We start from the raw sequence: 15,880 nt of genomic DNA, 5'->3' as shown, positions 1-15,880 counted from the left end.
CGCCCCTGTAACAAATATCGCGTCATACGGCGTCCGGACGCCTTGGAGTTTTCCTCTGTAATCCAGCAGGGGTGGAAATAAGAAGCCGGAAGGAAGAAAAGGCAGAGGAGGTCGGTGGGTGCGCAATTCGCATCGCATCCTGTGAAAAACGTCGTTTTCTTTTTTTTTTTTTTTCGTGCTTCTTTGAAATTTCCATGGGACGCGCAAGTGTTTGCATATGTAGAAAGTATGTGTATATATACATATGTATGTAGACGCTTTAAATTGATCTATACGAGGTATCCACGTGCACCAATATGATTTCTGGTATAAATCAGAAATTTGTCCATGTTGATTTCTGGTGAAAATAAAATAAAAAAAGGCTGTTCGCATAAAATAAATGAAAAAATAAAATTTTATTGTATTCCTGTTCCGCGTTGCGATTGACGTGCCAATTTCGCACGTCAGGAACGTGTTTGGACCTTCGTAATGCACGAGAGGGACAACCGAATGCAGGAAATGTGCAAGTCGACCGTGAAACCGGAAACTGCACCGTGCGAATTATCCCGGCAGCCTTTTGACATTTGTCACCAAAACGGAAAGTAAAGGGATCATAATGTAACGTAGAAGTACTAGCTTCAATGTTTTCGATTGAAAGAAAAAAAAAAAATCATATAACTAAATCACTCAAATTATGCATCGAGAACTGCACACACGTAGGCGAACTGCATATTAGTCTGAGGAAATAATAAAAAGGTTAAAATTAAAAAAAAAGTTCGTACGCAATACATATATCTGTATTTTTTTTAAATTCAAAATTATGTCCGAGCGTGATATTGATTTTCCCATGATTGTCACATGGATGTTATCCGCGTGTCTTTATATAGCTATGCTGCTGAGTAAATGGTGGATTTGTGTATATATATATATATATATATATATGCACTTACAACGAAATGGGATTCGTTCTGTGCACCTTGATACTTTGACCTTTCCGAGATGCAGTTGCAGCGCACGTAGCGGTTGCAGCGGTGCAACCAACGCGAAATGTGGTGAAGCGAATCTCATAGTTCCTATGTGCGAATAGTTGCATGTTGCTAGTTTCGAATTTCCAGGTTTCGAATTTCGAGTCTGAATTACGATACTTGTATCTGTTTACACCAGCAAAGAGAGTTAATTTATAGAATTTTTATATCTCCTTGAGTGGTAGATAACAAGTTTCCACGAATGTCATAGGGATTAGAGATTTTCTTTTAATCAAAAAAAGATTAAACTGAGGAAAAGTAGGTGGGCTCCTGTAAAGGATCAAGGAGAATTCCCGTAACGATTTTTGCTTTCTGGATAATCTAAAAAGTCCTATAAAACGGATTTCACGCGAGACGAATGGCATCCCGATTATCCTTATACGTTAACCCAACCTGACCTGTACTGATCTAGTCTTAAAATGATCTTGCGTAAATCTCCGTCGAAAGTAGAAAAACAGCATCTGCTGCAGTTCACGATTACCGATCGAATTCAATAGAACGATCGCAAGGCCGGAGGTGCAATCTACAACCTACAACCTATAAACCACTAGGTAGCGAGGTGTCGCTCGGTATTTTCTTCCGTGCAATTGGAAATCTAAATCGAGAGCGGCCGACGGCTCGCGTCTACAAGGGATACAGAAAAGCCGCTTGCAGGAGGAGAGGATGAAAAAAAAGGATGTGGGATAAATAAAAAAAAAAAAAAGGAGAAAAATGGAACATCCCATTCTGGACCGAGGACAATCTGCTCCCCGGGGGACTGTATTATTAGGTAGTATGTTTTTGGAAACTGCTGAATTTGGATTTTAAAATGGCAACCTGGATATTATTAAGGGTGGGGTGGGATGTGTACTCGAGCTGATATATGACAGGCAAGTAAGGCTGGGGATACTTTTCGCCTGGAGCACTTTGCCTGTACTTTTGTTGACTTTGGTAACTCTAGTAACTTTGTTAATGTTGGTAACCCTGTTACCGTGTGCTGCCTTGGTTAGGGTGGGAGCAATATTAACGCAGATCCGACAATTAACAATTAGATTTCCTACGCAGCGATGGAATGCATTTTAGTAATCGATAGCTCCTCCTATTTACTTGTGTTGACGTAATTCCGCCTACTTCTTCTTTGGTACTTGCATTCCGATCACCCGTTACGTTGCCCGTAATCACCTAATCTTTCACTGTCCTGTCAGTCGTTTATAAATAAAACCGTAGATAGTCATTTTGGTTGGCAGCGTCGTTCGGCTTGTTACGTCGATGGAACTTGGCGAATCTGTGTCAAAGTGCAAACCGGTCGGTAATTCCTTCTGACAACGTAAGGCACAAAGAGAATGTCTGTTTTATCGACAGAGTCGAGACTCGTCGATGCCGAGTTCAAGAAAATCGGGAAAAAGTGGCGGAGCAAGGATTATTAAAAAAAAAATTAAAGCAAAGCTAACACGTTGACTTAACATAATGAAAATTGAAAACTTGTAAAGATGTCCCTGACATAATTTTTAAGATTGATGAAAAAAAAAAGGGTAACTTAAAAAACAAATAGTAGCAACGTCAACGACGTAACGTCGATCTAGGAAATTTTTTCTCCGTCAAGAATACAAAGCGACAAACTGGCGCCTTCGGTGCTCTGATATAATTTTCTTTTCCCTCAGATAGCGTTATATCCAGCAGTCTGAGTAACGTAACCAATATCCATAACAAGGTATAGCGTATTTCTAGTAAAAGTAAAATGGCCTTTTTCCTATCAACTGCGAGAAGCGAAATAGTTCTTTTTCAAATCCCAGTCTGTTATTCGAATTATCCTTTCAGTGACAAAGAGTCCATTGTAATAAAAAATAAACAACCGAAATCTAACCTATAAACTATTAATGAAAAGAGCCCGTTATCCAAAATACGAAAAGACAATTTACAAATTGAAAGTCAGTGCTGAAAACGTAATGATGTCTCAGTTAAATTCGTCGAAATAAACAAAGAGACAAAGACGCTGTTATGGAAGACAGTGAATAAAAGACAAAACTATCCGATTTACTCAATCGTATAAGCACACTGCCCCAGATTCTTTAATTCGCAAACAATTTTTTTCACTTCGACCTAATTTCGTTGTCCCATTCGAAAGATTTATTTTTAAACTCCTGATGGAGGTCCTTTTTAATTTACTAGGACCAGAGGAGATAGGATAAAAGTCCCTAGACACGTAAAAGCCATTGGTGGAGCAATGTGGTATAAATTTTATAACAGGACGAATGGGTTCTCTCGAAGTCATGGTTATCCAGTAATGCATCTTCTACGGGATTGGTCAACAAAAGGTGACATCGGAAATCGAACAGGGCCGTGTCCATCGGTTCTCAACATATTTCTCAAGGGCCCCCTTTATACCAGGGATTCAATCTTAGGAATGTTCAACTTCGCCAAATCAATTTCCTGTATGACAGTACATATCGTCCCCTTTGTTTTCATTCATCGCTCACACCCAACAACCTTCTTAGTCTTCTTAAATGTATTACTATATACATATATCAAACGCACCTTATTACACGCGCGAGATGTAATTCGTTAACTCCGTCGGGGTATTACAGATCTGTGTACCCAACGAGATAACGAATCGCGTTTAAACAGAAAAGAAAAATGAAGAGCAAAAAGTAACTGGCTTCCCGAGCAGAGTACCTGAATAAAAGACTTAAAAAAAAAAGTCAATTTAACGCAAAAAGCAAGGCAGATTTTTCATTCTAAATCCGACCTTGGGATAAGCAGGATGAATATCGCCCTTAAGGAATTATGAAAACAGTTGTTATCACGAATGTCAGATACAAGGGACAAATAACCATTATAAAAGTTTGACAATAATTTTATGAACGCTACAATAAAGCGCCCTAATTCCAAAGGTTATGCTAAACGCTGTAGTGCGTCCAGATAGGTACTCGGGAATAGTAAGGCGAGTGCGTAAGCATGCGTGCGTACACAGGCGGAGAGTAAATGGTCCAAGGGTGTATGCGTAAGGGTGTCGCGTATGACTGACAGCCAGGAAAGCCCCTAGGCAGTGATGGTAGTGGTGAGTATTGATCGGTATAAGAACGTAGAGGTTAGCAGGGCGATGAGAGAGGTCTGGCTAGGTCGGAAGGATGAAGAGTAGGTTGAGTAGGTTGAGTAGGTTGAGAAGGTGGGCTATATGCGAATGGAAAAGGTTGGCAGCTAGCACTAGTGGCGCACTAATATCAGGCTGAAGGCTGTGCCTAAGGCTGGTCTGTTCGGCTGTGCCTGAGGCAAAGGCGCATGTGCTAGGACCAGGGGCAGGGACGGGTGGTTGGCTGCAAGCATTGCGTATTGTGCGTCAAACTGACTGTACTACATTTCTTTTTTTAATAATAGATATTGGCCTAGACAAGGAAGGAAGATTAATAGAACGACGAGAAAGTCAGTAGAAAAATGCATATTTGGGGATAGTGTTTGGGGTGAGAGGGAACTAAACGTGCTGTGCGGAATAGGCGCAAAGAAAAACATTTTTATTACTGGAATTTATTACGTTTTTATTGAGCAATAATTAGTCCAAAATCTCTTGATAGCATGGCAGTGCTTGGTATTTGCTAGTAGTGATAGTACTATAGTGCTATGGTAGTGGTACACCATCTTACTCACAGAAGTGTATCCGCAAGGCTGGCAGCACTGGTGGGAGGTGATATCGATGAATTCCCACGAAAATTCAGAGATGCAGAAAGGATGAAAAGAGAGTCGTGGTCGAAATGTATTTTTAAAAATACCGAATGGCCGTTGCGAATTTCTATTGTGTCATCGCGAGCTATCGATATCAAATACCAGTACACGCGTTACGGATGATTCTCGATTAAATATTTCTTACCTCGAAGAAAAAAAGAAATAATGAAATAAACAGGTAATACCTGAATCCCGATTGGTCGTACTTACTCGCGATATTATATTCCGTTTGTACTACCACCCACGGTCCCGCATGCGGATTTTTTCTCCCGTATCCCACGGCTGTCTCCAGGACTCTGGACAGTCGGAAAACTTCGCGTACTTTCGTTGCGTGTCCCTAGACGAAATCACCGATCCTGTCGCGTACGCGATCACCGCGAGAATCTGGAAGAGAATTCTCGACTTGACGAGGATGTCCTTGAGGATGGCGATGGTGCAGACCCCTGTAGGTGTCCAGAGCCAGTCAATGTTTGCGGTGGTGGTAGATGATGACAATGAACTCTTTTCTCTCCTTCTCTCGCGAATAATATCTCGGGGTACACCAGGCCCTTTATTATTCGATAAGGGCGGTCCTCGGCCCGCCCGATAGTCACCTACTGTCAATCACCGACAGTCATAAAAAGCCTAGACACACCGGGGGGCGCCGGCCGCTGTCTGCTACTCGCAAACAACACTGCCTTCCGAGCGGCACGGTGGAGCCCGAGGAGTAACGTAATCGCAGCCACGAGTAAACCCGATCCTCTCACGAGACACAGCGAAACACGCGCACGCACGCACACCTTCCTTCGACTTTGAGTCTATCCTCGTTTCTTTGTCTCCATCTTTCTTTGGTTCGGCTTCTCTCTGTTTCAATCTCTTTATCGGTCCTTCACCCTCTCTCTCTCCTTATACTTATGACTGCGGCTTCTTACGCACGCTCGTAGAGACGGTATCTAGTTTTATCCTTTTTCGCACCCCCCTGCACCCTCGCTTCTACCTTTTCCTGCTACACAACCTTCTCCTTCTCCTCTCTTGCAACTTCTTTTATTCCTCCGACCACCTAATACAACCTAATACTTGACGCGGCAGTGTCGCGCGATTTGACTCGCGCATGCTCGTGTTCTGCCACGTATTTTTATTCAACCCTTGACGGTAGGGCGTCAGGAGCGACATCTGCTAGGAGCTTGTTTAATCGAAATTGGGGCGACATCTGCGGAAGGTTTCTAGGAATTTTGTCGGTATTGTCTTTGCTACCGGAAACAAGAACTTGCGGGTGTGGTTTGATATTGTTAAATGGTCTGGATTCGGCTTGAGGATTGTGGCTAGGGATATGCATATAGGAATTTATGTGTATTTTCAGAGTTTTCACTCTTACCAATGAATTTACCGAATTTTTAATATCGTCAAGATGTATACTTGAGACTCTGTAGGGGCGGAAGATTTTTAAAATATCAAAGTTCTCAATCGTACGAATATTATTTACGGGTTCTCATGGAAAATTATGAATTAGACCATACTTCATGCTATCGTCTACAAATGGTCTACAACGTAGTTCAAGCCCGACAAAAGTGTTCACAGCTATTTTTGTGATCAAATTCGGAATCATCTCTGCCTACACTTTCACCGTCTACGTTTCTAGTATTCCCGACATAAGCGCACATAAGCGTTCGGCCTCCTTTACTCTAGTCTTCATGAGTTAGACTCTGCTTGTGATATTTTTTAATTAAGTAGTAATGGGTTTAAGTTTGTTGAGTGCCGTCAAGTATATCGTGCGCAATGTTCTTGTTTTAAAAAGCATTAATCGTAGTCAGTTTCTGTTACTAGAATAGTGTGTGACGCTAGGTCATGTTATTGACCTAACCTTACGTAATACCAATTTTGTATCGATATGTTGGTGTATCTTGTTTATTAATGTTATTTGGATAAAGATGCTATCGTTCTTTCGGAAATTATCTATCGGTGGGAAAATAAAAGATGGTATATTGCCCGACGGAGTTATGAGCACACCAGAGGAACTGTTAAAGGTTAAAAATCAGAGTACACTGATACTGAAAGATGAGACTGAACTCAAAGAATCCGTTTATGGTAAATGCCAGATTTTCTAAGAAATAAATATTAGTTTAATAACGATTCGTTAGTTTGTAGATGCAATGTCGTTCAAAGTTGGAGGTTGTATGTACTTGCATGTTCTTTATGTCTTGTCTCATTGTCACTTTCCAGATTTGCTTAGGACGATCAAAGATCCTGAGAAGCCTCAGACTTTGGAGGAATTGGACGTGGTTTACGAGGATTGTGTGAATGTATGTGAGGCTACTGCAAAAGGAGTATCGGTGATTCGAGTAGAATTCAACCCTACGGTTCCTCATTGTTCTCTTGCTACACTTATTGGTTTGTGTATAAGAGTTAAGCTAGAACGTCAACTACTAGCATTATTTAAATTGGATATATACATCAAGGAAGGTGCCCATTCAACGGAAGAGGAAAGTGAGTACGATGTGATTTATTTAATTATTATTTATTACTACGGCATTAAGCTCGTTTCAATTCTAGTTAATAAACAGATTAATGACAAAGAGCGTATAGCTGCTGCCATGGAAAATCCTAATTTACGCGATTTGGTTGAAAAGTGTATACAAGAAGACGAATGATTTTAGGGTTACGTAATTTAGTATATATATAAGTAATGCTAGATTTACGTCTTTCATTTTTTACTGTACTAAGTTTATTTGGGTGTATATGGTTTTAGTGGAACGAGTTATTATACTATGTACAGTTATTAGATTTATAAACTGCATCAAGGATTGTCATTAAGATTGAATTTCTATAAGTGAATGATATATATAATAAAATAATACTTTTATGGAATCTTATAATCTTCTATATCACAGTCATGCTTGTAAGATTTTCTCCAAATTCTACCAACTGCGAAAGTGTTAATGGAACGATAGTTTCATTTGATTCTTTATCTTTCATGAGCGATGCCTGCAGTGAAATAGATTAGAAACATTATTATCGTATTCTCTTGAGTACATGTTTTTAAACAGTACCAAAAATTCTGGAGGATATTCATATTTTATTTTCTTCTGTACAATCTCAACAGATTTCGTTGGTTTCACAACTTTTTCTTGAACGTTTGTATACACTATAGAATTCGGTAAAAATCCGAATAAAGGTATATCCGAATGTTCCACATTATCCGGTATACGATCTGGATATTCAGAAAATCTTTCCATGCTATAACCTATCAACAATATATAATTATTTGAGTAAAACAATAAGTTAACAATACTCCTGTACAACGTAAACAGCCTACCGTATAACATTCGAAATATTCCAGGTTTTGAGTGATACTTTTTAACGTTGGACTGTTTCTTCATGAATCCCCAAATATTGTGTGGCGTCACATCCTTACTGGAAGTCTGGGAAGTTTCCAGCAAGTCAGAAATATATTTATCCCACACGGCCCTATTCATTTGTGCCTTATTCAATATTAATTTATTCCTTTTAATTAATCCTTGAGCTATTAATATAATATCTAATAAGAAAAGTAAAATTTGAATCAATTGACATCACATAATTATCCTTACTATTAAATAACAATATAAAAGTGATTTTGCTGAAAAGTATACCCTCATCTCTATGTCGAAATTGGTCACACATATGTTCTTGAATCATTAAATCCAACCTTGGCACGTCACCCTTCCTAACATCTAACGATCCCAATGGTGTGCTGCTCACGGGATGCAAAGCCAATGCACGATTTACCTCGTTGTCATAAATTACATACTCTATATTTTCTTCCAGTTCCTCCTCCTCAGGATCTTCAGGAATTTCGTTAATAATTATCCGCGCTCGAAATTTTGGAGAGAGATCTAATCGTTGTGTTACAAAGAAACGGATTAAAATTTCTAAAAATTTTAAAACATGCTATGACCATATGCCATTCCGTTAAATGTGTATCTTACAATTTTCATAGGGAATTTTGTAAAGATGACGAGCAGCACCAAAGACTATATCACCACGAAGTGAAGAGAACGTAATAGTATATGCCTTTGTATTTATTTCCAATATCTAAGAACATAAATAGCAAGTACTCAATTTTTACTTATAAATACTATACCGTACAACAATTGAAACTACTTAGACTTTTAAAAGATTATTCTGATTATCCCAAATTCTAATGGAATTGTCCATTGACGACGTAGCACATATCTGTAGCGAATCCAATGAGGAAATAGCCATTATCAATTTCGTGTGATCCTTCAACGAATGATGCTCCAATCTGACTATCAATATCCATTAAATTTTTGTATTAAAAAAATATGTCAATTTTAAAAAATTTCTTACTTCTTTCCGTTAAATCATACATCAATAGCTGGTGTGTTTTAAGTCTGACAGTGCTGCTTACCATGCATACAATATTTCTAGAAGAATGATATACAATTATTTTTAAGAAACTTCCTTTCAATTGTTTTAAATAATTAACACATTTCCTTATATTTAATTTTACCCCATCGATACCACGTTTGTAATTGGTATTGTATAATATACACTGGACGCCACTGCCAATGGTTGTGAAATGTCAGGGAACACGTGCCATATTTTGACACATCTGTCACTACCTACTGATATGATATGTCGTGATGACACAGACGACCATAATTGTATTACCGGACCATTATGAGCCTGTACAGAGTATTATTAATTGATAATGATTTATTGAATCCTTATCATAATCATTTGATTTCACGTTCCATACTCTATATGTGCTATCGTGCTTTCCAGTGTTATCAATTACCACCAAAGAGCCATCGACTCTGCCAACAATAATTATTGTGCAAATATCGTGGATCACACGTGGTTCTGTATAATAAGAGATAAAAAGTTACAATGGAACTGGTCATTCTTATATAGAAAATATAGAAAATTAATAGACAATGATTTTATTACTTTGAGGTTTCAAATCAAAGTCACGAATTTCTTCGTAATGCTCGTAAGCAACAATGCAACTGATTGCTGGACCGCTATCTATCCATACGTATCTAAAATAAAAATAATTCAATGCCAGCTGAATATCAATCAAATGATTGACAGGATTGAAAATTATTTTATTATTAATTTTTATGTAACTCATGCGTGTGCGGCTCATGCGACCAACTTCACCGCCTGCCTAGAAAGTTCGCTTTCTCGCACTTGTATCGCAAAGTACTATTATTATGTGTTCACCTGAATGTCATTGGATACGTTTTGGAGCTACTGACGAGAATTTCACCAGTTTTCAAAATGATGGTGTAAAGCCTCTCTGATTATCATTAAATCAAACGGATGATCAACTTAATGAATATACCTGTGATTAATTTTAATTATTTACCCGTGGTGTAGCTGTAGGCCGTAGAAATAACATCGAGTGTCTTTGGCAAAATTTGCACGTTAATTTGTTTTCCGGCAGGCGACGATAATATTCGGATAATGTTATCATAGCTGCACGCAACTATTCTCTTTGGAAGCATTGGATGGGTTGTTGAATGCAGAATAGTCGCGAAATGACTATAAGATTATAATACGCAATTCCGTTATTGCGAAAGCATTTATATGACTATTCAGAATAATTAAATGTAAAGAATATGACTTACGTCAGCGGCGCATAGAAGATGTATAGCTGATGCATACTAAAGCAATTCAATTTTGAACCAAGAGTGGCAATTGCAGCTGCAGATTCGTTAAGGGCAATTCCACGTATTTCTCCAAAACTCGTGAACGTTTCCATCTGCGATATGTTATCGTCAAACAATTCCAACACGCATTCACTTTAGTCTCACCTTGTCTCGGAAGTTGCAACTCCAGACTTGAAAGACGTCGTCGTCCGCATACGTTACGAAGCCGCATATCGAAGGATGCGCCGCAATTTCACGCACCTGCCCACGGTGTGCAGCCTCGCAGTACATCATGCATTCTAATTTGAGATTCCAGCCAGTAACTGTTCATTGCAATTCCCTTAATTAATTCATTGTCTTTACGCAATTCCACGCCTATCCAATTCTTATTTCCCAACCGTTCCCAGCCTGGTCCCCCGTTATGATCCAATGACACGTTACGTGAAAGAGCAATCCGGTAATCGTGGCATCCGTTGCGTTACTGCGTCTTTCAAGAAAAGCGGCCGGCGCTCCGTCTTCTTTATCTTTACCAGATTCCAACGGACAGACATACAGAGTTGTCATATACGAAGCTGCCATTCTTAACAGTGCTACACGATAAGCTCCAATCAAACATTTTTTGATTGCCTATTAACGATCATTAAACGAATTAATTAATTATAACGTCATACATGTATTTTGCGGAATCAAAGATGAACATGTGATCTTCCATAATGGACCAAGTTCGCTGTCAACGTAACACATTGTTTTCCACGAATTGAGAGTCTGCTCTTTGTGATCCAAATTATATCTCTGTGAAATCGATCAATTTTTTTTTTTTCAATCAAATAATTATTATTATTCCCAAAAATAATGCCATCCCAACAAATAATTATTCTCACCGTGACTTTAGTCTCTCCAATGACAATTAGGTCGTTCGTAAGTGGCTCGTATGCCAAATTCTCAATACGAAATTCGTTTCTCACTATTTGATACAGCACGAAGGTTCCTGTCAAGATCCAGAGGAGATCATCGTGCGTCGAGTAACAGGCTAACGATCTTGCTACGTCGCACCAGATCATCTTCGTGAAGCCCATTGTGCTACTCAGCGTATAAGATGGCAGAATTGGTCTACCTTGCATCGAATACCTGTACACTGCTTGCAGTGGCTCCAGTACTAAATATTCCTATAGTCATCGAGTGACGCTCAGTACTGATTATTTTAATGATTTTACATTAATGGACGGATGGACCAAATTTCGCAAATGATGCGCGATTCATGATTTCCCTTATTGCTAAGTGTTGCTTGTTATTATTATACCTGTGATTCACTGCAGTAACATATTTCTATATATTTTCCCAACATTGTCACAGATGTTGATAATTTTAGACCGTGATACAGCTTATCCTCTCTTATGCCTTCGAATGTGTTTTCGTCAATGTGGTTCTTAAGTCTTTCGCGCATTTTCTCCACAGTAACTTTCCACGTTTTCTTTTTTTCGTTTTCCGAATCGTCCATTTTATTTTATATTTTTTTTTAGTAATAAAATTTCCTACGGCCGAACGATTTGACGTCTGGTTATTTATTTTTGTGAGGTCATAAAATGACGAAGGGTCAACTCGATTTTTATGTCAAATTTCAGAATCATTTTCGATTTTTTTTTGTTTATTAACATTTTTTCCTACTACTTTGGTTTGCAACTTCAAGTCATACGGATTGTTGTACGATTCGTGAAATTGTGGGTCTGATTCATGATATGGATATATGTGTTCTTTTTATTCGATTTATAATTCTATTAACTCAATTAAGCCAGGCGGGCGCCAACCAATTCACCGTGGATTTTTGGGGTCGCGTAAAACCAGCAAACGCAACTGGACGCACGAACGGAAGCGGAGGGTTGCGGAAATGAACCGGAAGAACGAATCGGAAGTATCAAATCGAAATCCCTTCACCAATTAATAAATTGGGAGTGCTCACCGAAGCTGGTGCGGCTGATCCGTGGAGGCCGAGAACTGCATCCAGGAGACACTCGGGTGGGCACTGCACTAGGTCACGACACTGCACTTCCGGAACACGCACAGAAAATTTATAGAATTTTCTGGATATCGCGAGAGCAACGCGAGAACTCCGCGAGCGAGAATTTTCTATACCGTATCTAAACACAGCTAGAAAAACTATAAACAAACAGCCCGGGAGCGCGAGGCAGCCCGTGACACCTCGGTCGGTGCCCCGAGACAGACTGCTTTGACAAAGTAGCCAAATTCGAGAACTAATAATTCTGATCATCTGATTGGTCGAAATCCTTATAGCCGATAACTCTTCCCTTTCCCTCTAGTCGTCCCTTTAAACCAAATCAAGAGCGTTCCTTAGCGAATCCCCACGGCAGATCGCTAAACAATAACACAATCTTTCGAGAGTACTGGCATAACTGGCACTGTATCGGTAGCCGGAGTCGCCTTGTGAATCGAAAAATCATGTCACAAAGCGTCACGTCACAAAAAATTATTAAGGATCTTTGGATAAAATTCATGTAATTTTTTATTATTATAATCAACCTATCAAGTTAGCGTAACTCAACGTATTTTTATTTATTGCTTATCAATTCTATATAAACTACGAATATATGTATTGCTTATGGAAATATGTGTATATTTGTATTTTTTTAACAATAAATCAAAATTTGCATCTGCAATTACAACGAATTGGCTAATAATGTTATGAATTATTAGAATGAATGATAAATAGCAATTTGATTGATATCGCTTAATAGCTAGTTAAAAGTTTTTTAAAAAATGTATTTTATTCGTGATTACCATTAAATCTACGGACGATAAAATTTTTGGAATACTGTTGATTATTGGCTGGTTACGTATACATATATTATATATGTATAGCATATACGACTATTAGTAAAGAAAGAAAAAATAACGCATAAGAAGTATCGATTAGAAAGAATCGATCGATAAAAAATTGCAAAAATGCTAAATAAATTTATCGACTTTCAAAATCCGTTGATTATTTCGAAAATTGTAGGAACTGTCTTACGCATAGATGGGCCATTGTATTTACAAAAATTGAAAATTCTCTACAACAATATTTAGAATAAATTTTTTCAACATTTTCTTTTTTTTTTCGAAAGACATTTTAAGCCTAGATTCATGAATTTTACATAGGTGAATTTTGATATCACGTTTTGAAATTCAATAAAAAATTTCAAACGAATTAACTATCACCCGTCGCATCACATTGCTTTTTGTCATTTTGATTTTGTTTAAAATACCTTAAAAATATCGCAAGATAAACGTTTTACATGTACAAAGCGCGTTGGGTTAAAATTCCCCTTAAAAATTGGAAAAAATTGTATACATGCATCAGCGATTTCGTATTTTTGCTTTTTCTCCAAATTAACGTAAAACAAATTCTTATACATTTAGTCTCGAATTCTTCGTAAAATTGAAAAAAAAAATTACCTTAAGCGCATCGATCCAGAATCATTTTTCCTGATTCCTCGTATTCCTGTCGCGATAACCACATTTGCTGAAAGGATCCAAGTGAACTCAAAATGGAGCCACCGATCCAGGCACCGTAACGTCTCTCACTGGAGCTATTGGCACTAATAATCTTCAGTCTCATACTCTGCAATCAAAAATCCACATATTAACAATGACATCAACAAACGTAATCCACTGAACCTGATTAAAATTACGATTATAATTACCGGGGGTGTTTTACTAGCTAAGTCTCTGTTAAGTCGGTCACTGAAGCCTTGAAGACAGGAATTTCCACCGGTAACAACGACGCTTCCGTAGAGACTCTAAAAAAGAATTTATTATTAATTTTCATCCATCCAAAAAATTCTGAACCCTTCCGTCTTCTTCCTCTCTCCGACTTACCGGTCTTATGTCCATGTCGCACATACCGACACTGGTGGTGACCAATGGACCGACCCCAAGGATGCTGGCGCCAACACCCTTAACGTTACTGGGATCAAAAAGTGCCTCAGGAATCATCAGTCTTATTGATCCAAATTCATCGTTGTATCCCGTAGGAAATTCATAACGCTTCGTTGGCAAAGCGGCAGCTGTGTCTTCATCATATGGACCATCCGAGATTTGAAGGCAATTCATCTGATAGTCCTGCAGTAGTTCACGCACCATATAAGTCAGCCACGAGGAAGTCGGCTCTGGACCAGATCTTCGGATCCACCTTGGAGGTTCACGTTCTCTCACCACGTCTTAAGTAGGATAGAAATGATTGTTATTTCAGGTTATGTCAGACTGGACCAGGTTCACCTACCTTTACTAGCCACCAGACAGGCTGGAACCAACTCGATGTCCTTTTCCTCCAGGAACTGACGACACTGCATAGTTATGAAGTCGCCGGCCAGAGGACTCTTGACGATTCCTTGAGTGATGACGTAGCCGTCGTGAACCGGAACGGCGCTGGTGTGAGTGGCGCCACTGTCGACGACCATCGCCGTCGAGCGGCCATTCGCGTAAGCTGCTAGGACGGCGTTCTTGCATATGTACATTGCTGGCACGTTGAACTTCTCGAACATCATCTCCAGGAGTCTCTCACGCTTGAGCCTTGTATTCCATGGACATTCTGTCAAGAGGATCGGATGATGTTCTGGCAAAGCGTGGAGCCGTTGCTTGTACGTGTACTCGGCAAGACGTTCAAACATGTCCCAATCGTCGATCATTCCGTCCTTCATCAGACTGACTATCTCCATGTCTGAGAGAGAAGAAACAAGGTAGAAGAAGACTATCAAAGGATTGACAGCTGTCAAAAATCGGATGACTTGTATGGATGACGTCTTTGTATCGATCATTGATAATTATATATGTATACATATAGTTATTGGGTGTAATGTTATTGTTTACCTTCTTTACGAAATTGTATGGCAGTGACGTCAATGTTGTATTGCTTCTTGACAGTTTGCTGGCTGCTGTCGATACTGTCATTCGGATCTTCCCAGACGCCGAGGCTCGTTGGTATTTCGGCCTTTGGCGCATCCTCACCGCCATATCCGACGCGCAGGCTTTGGTGGCCAATGTCGAAGATAATAGCTCCGACCTCGTCTAGGGAAAATTTATTGGCTTATTAACGGGCTTTAATTACTTGTCATGGGGGATTCTAGTGTTTTCTCTTTGGACTTTACTTGGTATCATAAAAACAAACGGTACGTATTGGGAATGTGTCTTACCACCACCGTAGACACCACCACTCATAGTACACAGGGTCCAGCCTGGCAACACGGCGCATGCTCTTCTTGTATCGCCCTGTAGATGTTGGAGCACCTATGCGTGGTGGAGCGAACTGAAGTTCGAAAAATAAAAGATCCTCTGCGCCACGAATGGCCAGCGGAAACACTCGATTCCACGAATATTTCTCTCGGAATTGACAGCATCCCTTGAGAATTCCGAGAATGTGTGGTGAGGATGCGCATTCGAAGGGGAACGGGTTGACAGGATCGATTCTGGTACGTCATTGGTGTACTCGTGGATATACGGAATTTATTTTTCAGCATTTATTTTTTTTTTAATAAAAGAAATATGAAGCATTGT

At 39.2% G+C, this 15,880-nt stretch overlaps 4 protein-coding genes across 12 annotated transcripts in view; 1 reads left to right on the top strand and 3 right to left on the bottom strand.

Annotated features, from left to right (window-relative positions):
• LOC107269990 (plasma membrane calcium-transporting ATPase 3) overlaps nt 1-5,893 on the bottom strand; it is a 128,900-nt gene extending 123,007 nt beyond the window's left edge. Inside the window, exons 1-2 of the mRNA XM_025087396.1 lie at nt 4,911-5,893; nt 4,626-4,785 (exon numbers count right to left, since the gene is read on the bottom strand). The gene's annotated coding sequence lies outside the window, so the exon portion shown is untranslated. The remainder of the gene's footprint in view (nt 1-4,625; nt 4,786-4,910) is intronic.
• A 442-nt stretch (nt 5,894-6,335) lies between these two features.
• LOC107269993 (MIP18 family protein galla-1) lies at nt 6,336-14,500 on the top strand. Of its 6 annotated transcripts, none has more exons than XM_025087415.1 (3): nt 6,336-6,764; nt 6,900-7,163; nt 12,127-12,287. In XM_025087415.1, exons 1-3 carry the CDS (start codon nt 6,608-6,610, stop codon nt 12,270-12,272), a joined length of 567 nt encoding a protein of 188 aa, XP_024943183.1. In that variant the 5' UTR covers nt 6,336-6,607; the 3' UTR covers nt 12,273-12,287. The 6 variants fall into 6 exon arrangements, with proteins under 6 accessions (XP_024943183.1, XP_024943186.1, XP_024943184.1 ...); XM_025087418.1 differs by lacking the exon at nt 12,127-12,287 and adding an exon at nt 14,362-14,500 and having other exon boundaries at nt 6,337-6,764; XM_025087416.1 differs by having other exon boundaries at nt 6,337-6,764; nt 12,123-12,184.
• Nucleotides 7,524-12,116, bottom strand: LOC107269989 (WD repeat-containing protein 97-like). 4 transcript variants are annotated; one of them, XM_025087413.1, is made up of 18 exons: nt 11,634-12,116; nt 11,215-11,499; nt 11,005-11,125; nt 10,732-10,923; nt 10,499-10,656; nt 10,313-10,446; nt 10,051-10,226; nt 9,906-9,981; nt 9,630-9,721; nt 9,439-9,542; nt 9,190-9,365; nt 9,027-9,103; nt 8,826-8,965; nt 8,645-8,750; nt 8,309-8,551; nt 7,993-8,214; nt 7,727-7,920; nt 7,524-7,661 (listed from the first exon to the last, which is right to left on the bottom strand). In XM_025087413.1, exons 1-18 carry the CDS (start codon nt 11,829-11,831, stop codon nt 7,557-7,559), a joined length of 2,799 nt encoding a protein of 932 aa, XP_024943181.1. In that variant the 5' UTR covers nt 11,832-12,116; the 3' UTR covers nt 7,524-7,556. The 4 variants fall into 4 exon arrangements, with proteins under 4 accessions (XP_024943181.1, XP_024943179.1, XP_024943180.1 ...); XM_025087411.1 differs by having other exon boundaries at nt 7,727-8,214; XM_025087412.1 differs by having other exon boundaries at nt 7,727-8,214; nt 10,732-10,857.
• On the bottom strand, nt 12,421-15,772 carry LOC107269992 (actin-like protein 6B). Its single transcript, XM_015744539.2, has 6 exons — nt 15,520-15,772; nt 15,197-15,394; nt 14,610-15,047; nt 14,207-14,547; nt 14,032-14,127; nt 12,421-13,949 (listed from the first exon to the last, which is right to left on the bottom strand). The coding sequence occupies exons 1-6, from the start codon at nt 15,542-15,544 to the stop codon at nt 13,785-13,787; spliced, it is 1,263 nt and encodes a 420-aa protein (XP_015600025.1). The 5' UTR covers nt 15,545-15,772; the 3' UTR covers nt 12,421-13,784.
• Between the last annotated feature and the right edge of the window lie 108 nt (nt 15,773-15,880).

This window comes from Cephus cinctus, unplaced genomic scaffold, assembly GCF_000341935.2.
Source record: "Cephus cinctus unplaced genomic scaffold, Ccin1 Ccin1_scaffold0695, whole genome shotgun sequence".
NCBI classification, from domain to species: domain Eukaryota; kingdom Metazoa; phylum Arthropoda; class Insecta; order Hymenoptera; family Cephidae; genus Cephus; species Cephus cinctus.
Note: the sequence above shows the minus strand (reverse complement) of the source record. Positions and strands in the feature narration are given on the sequence as shown.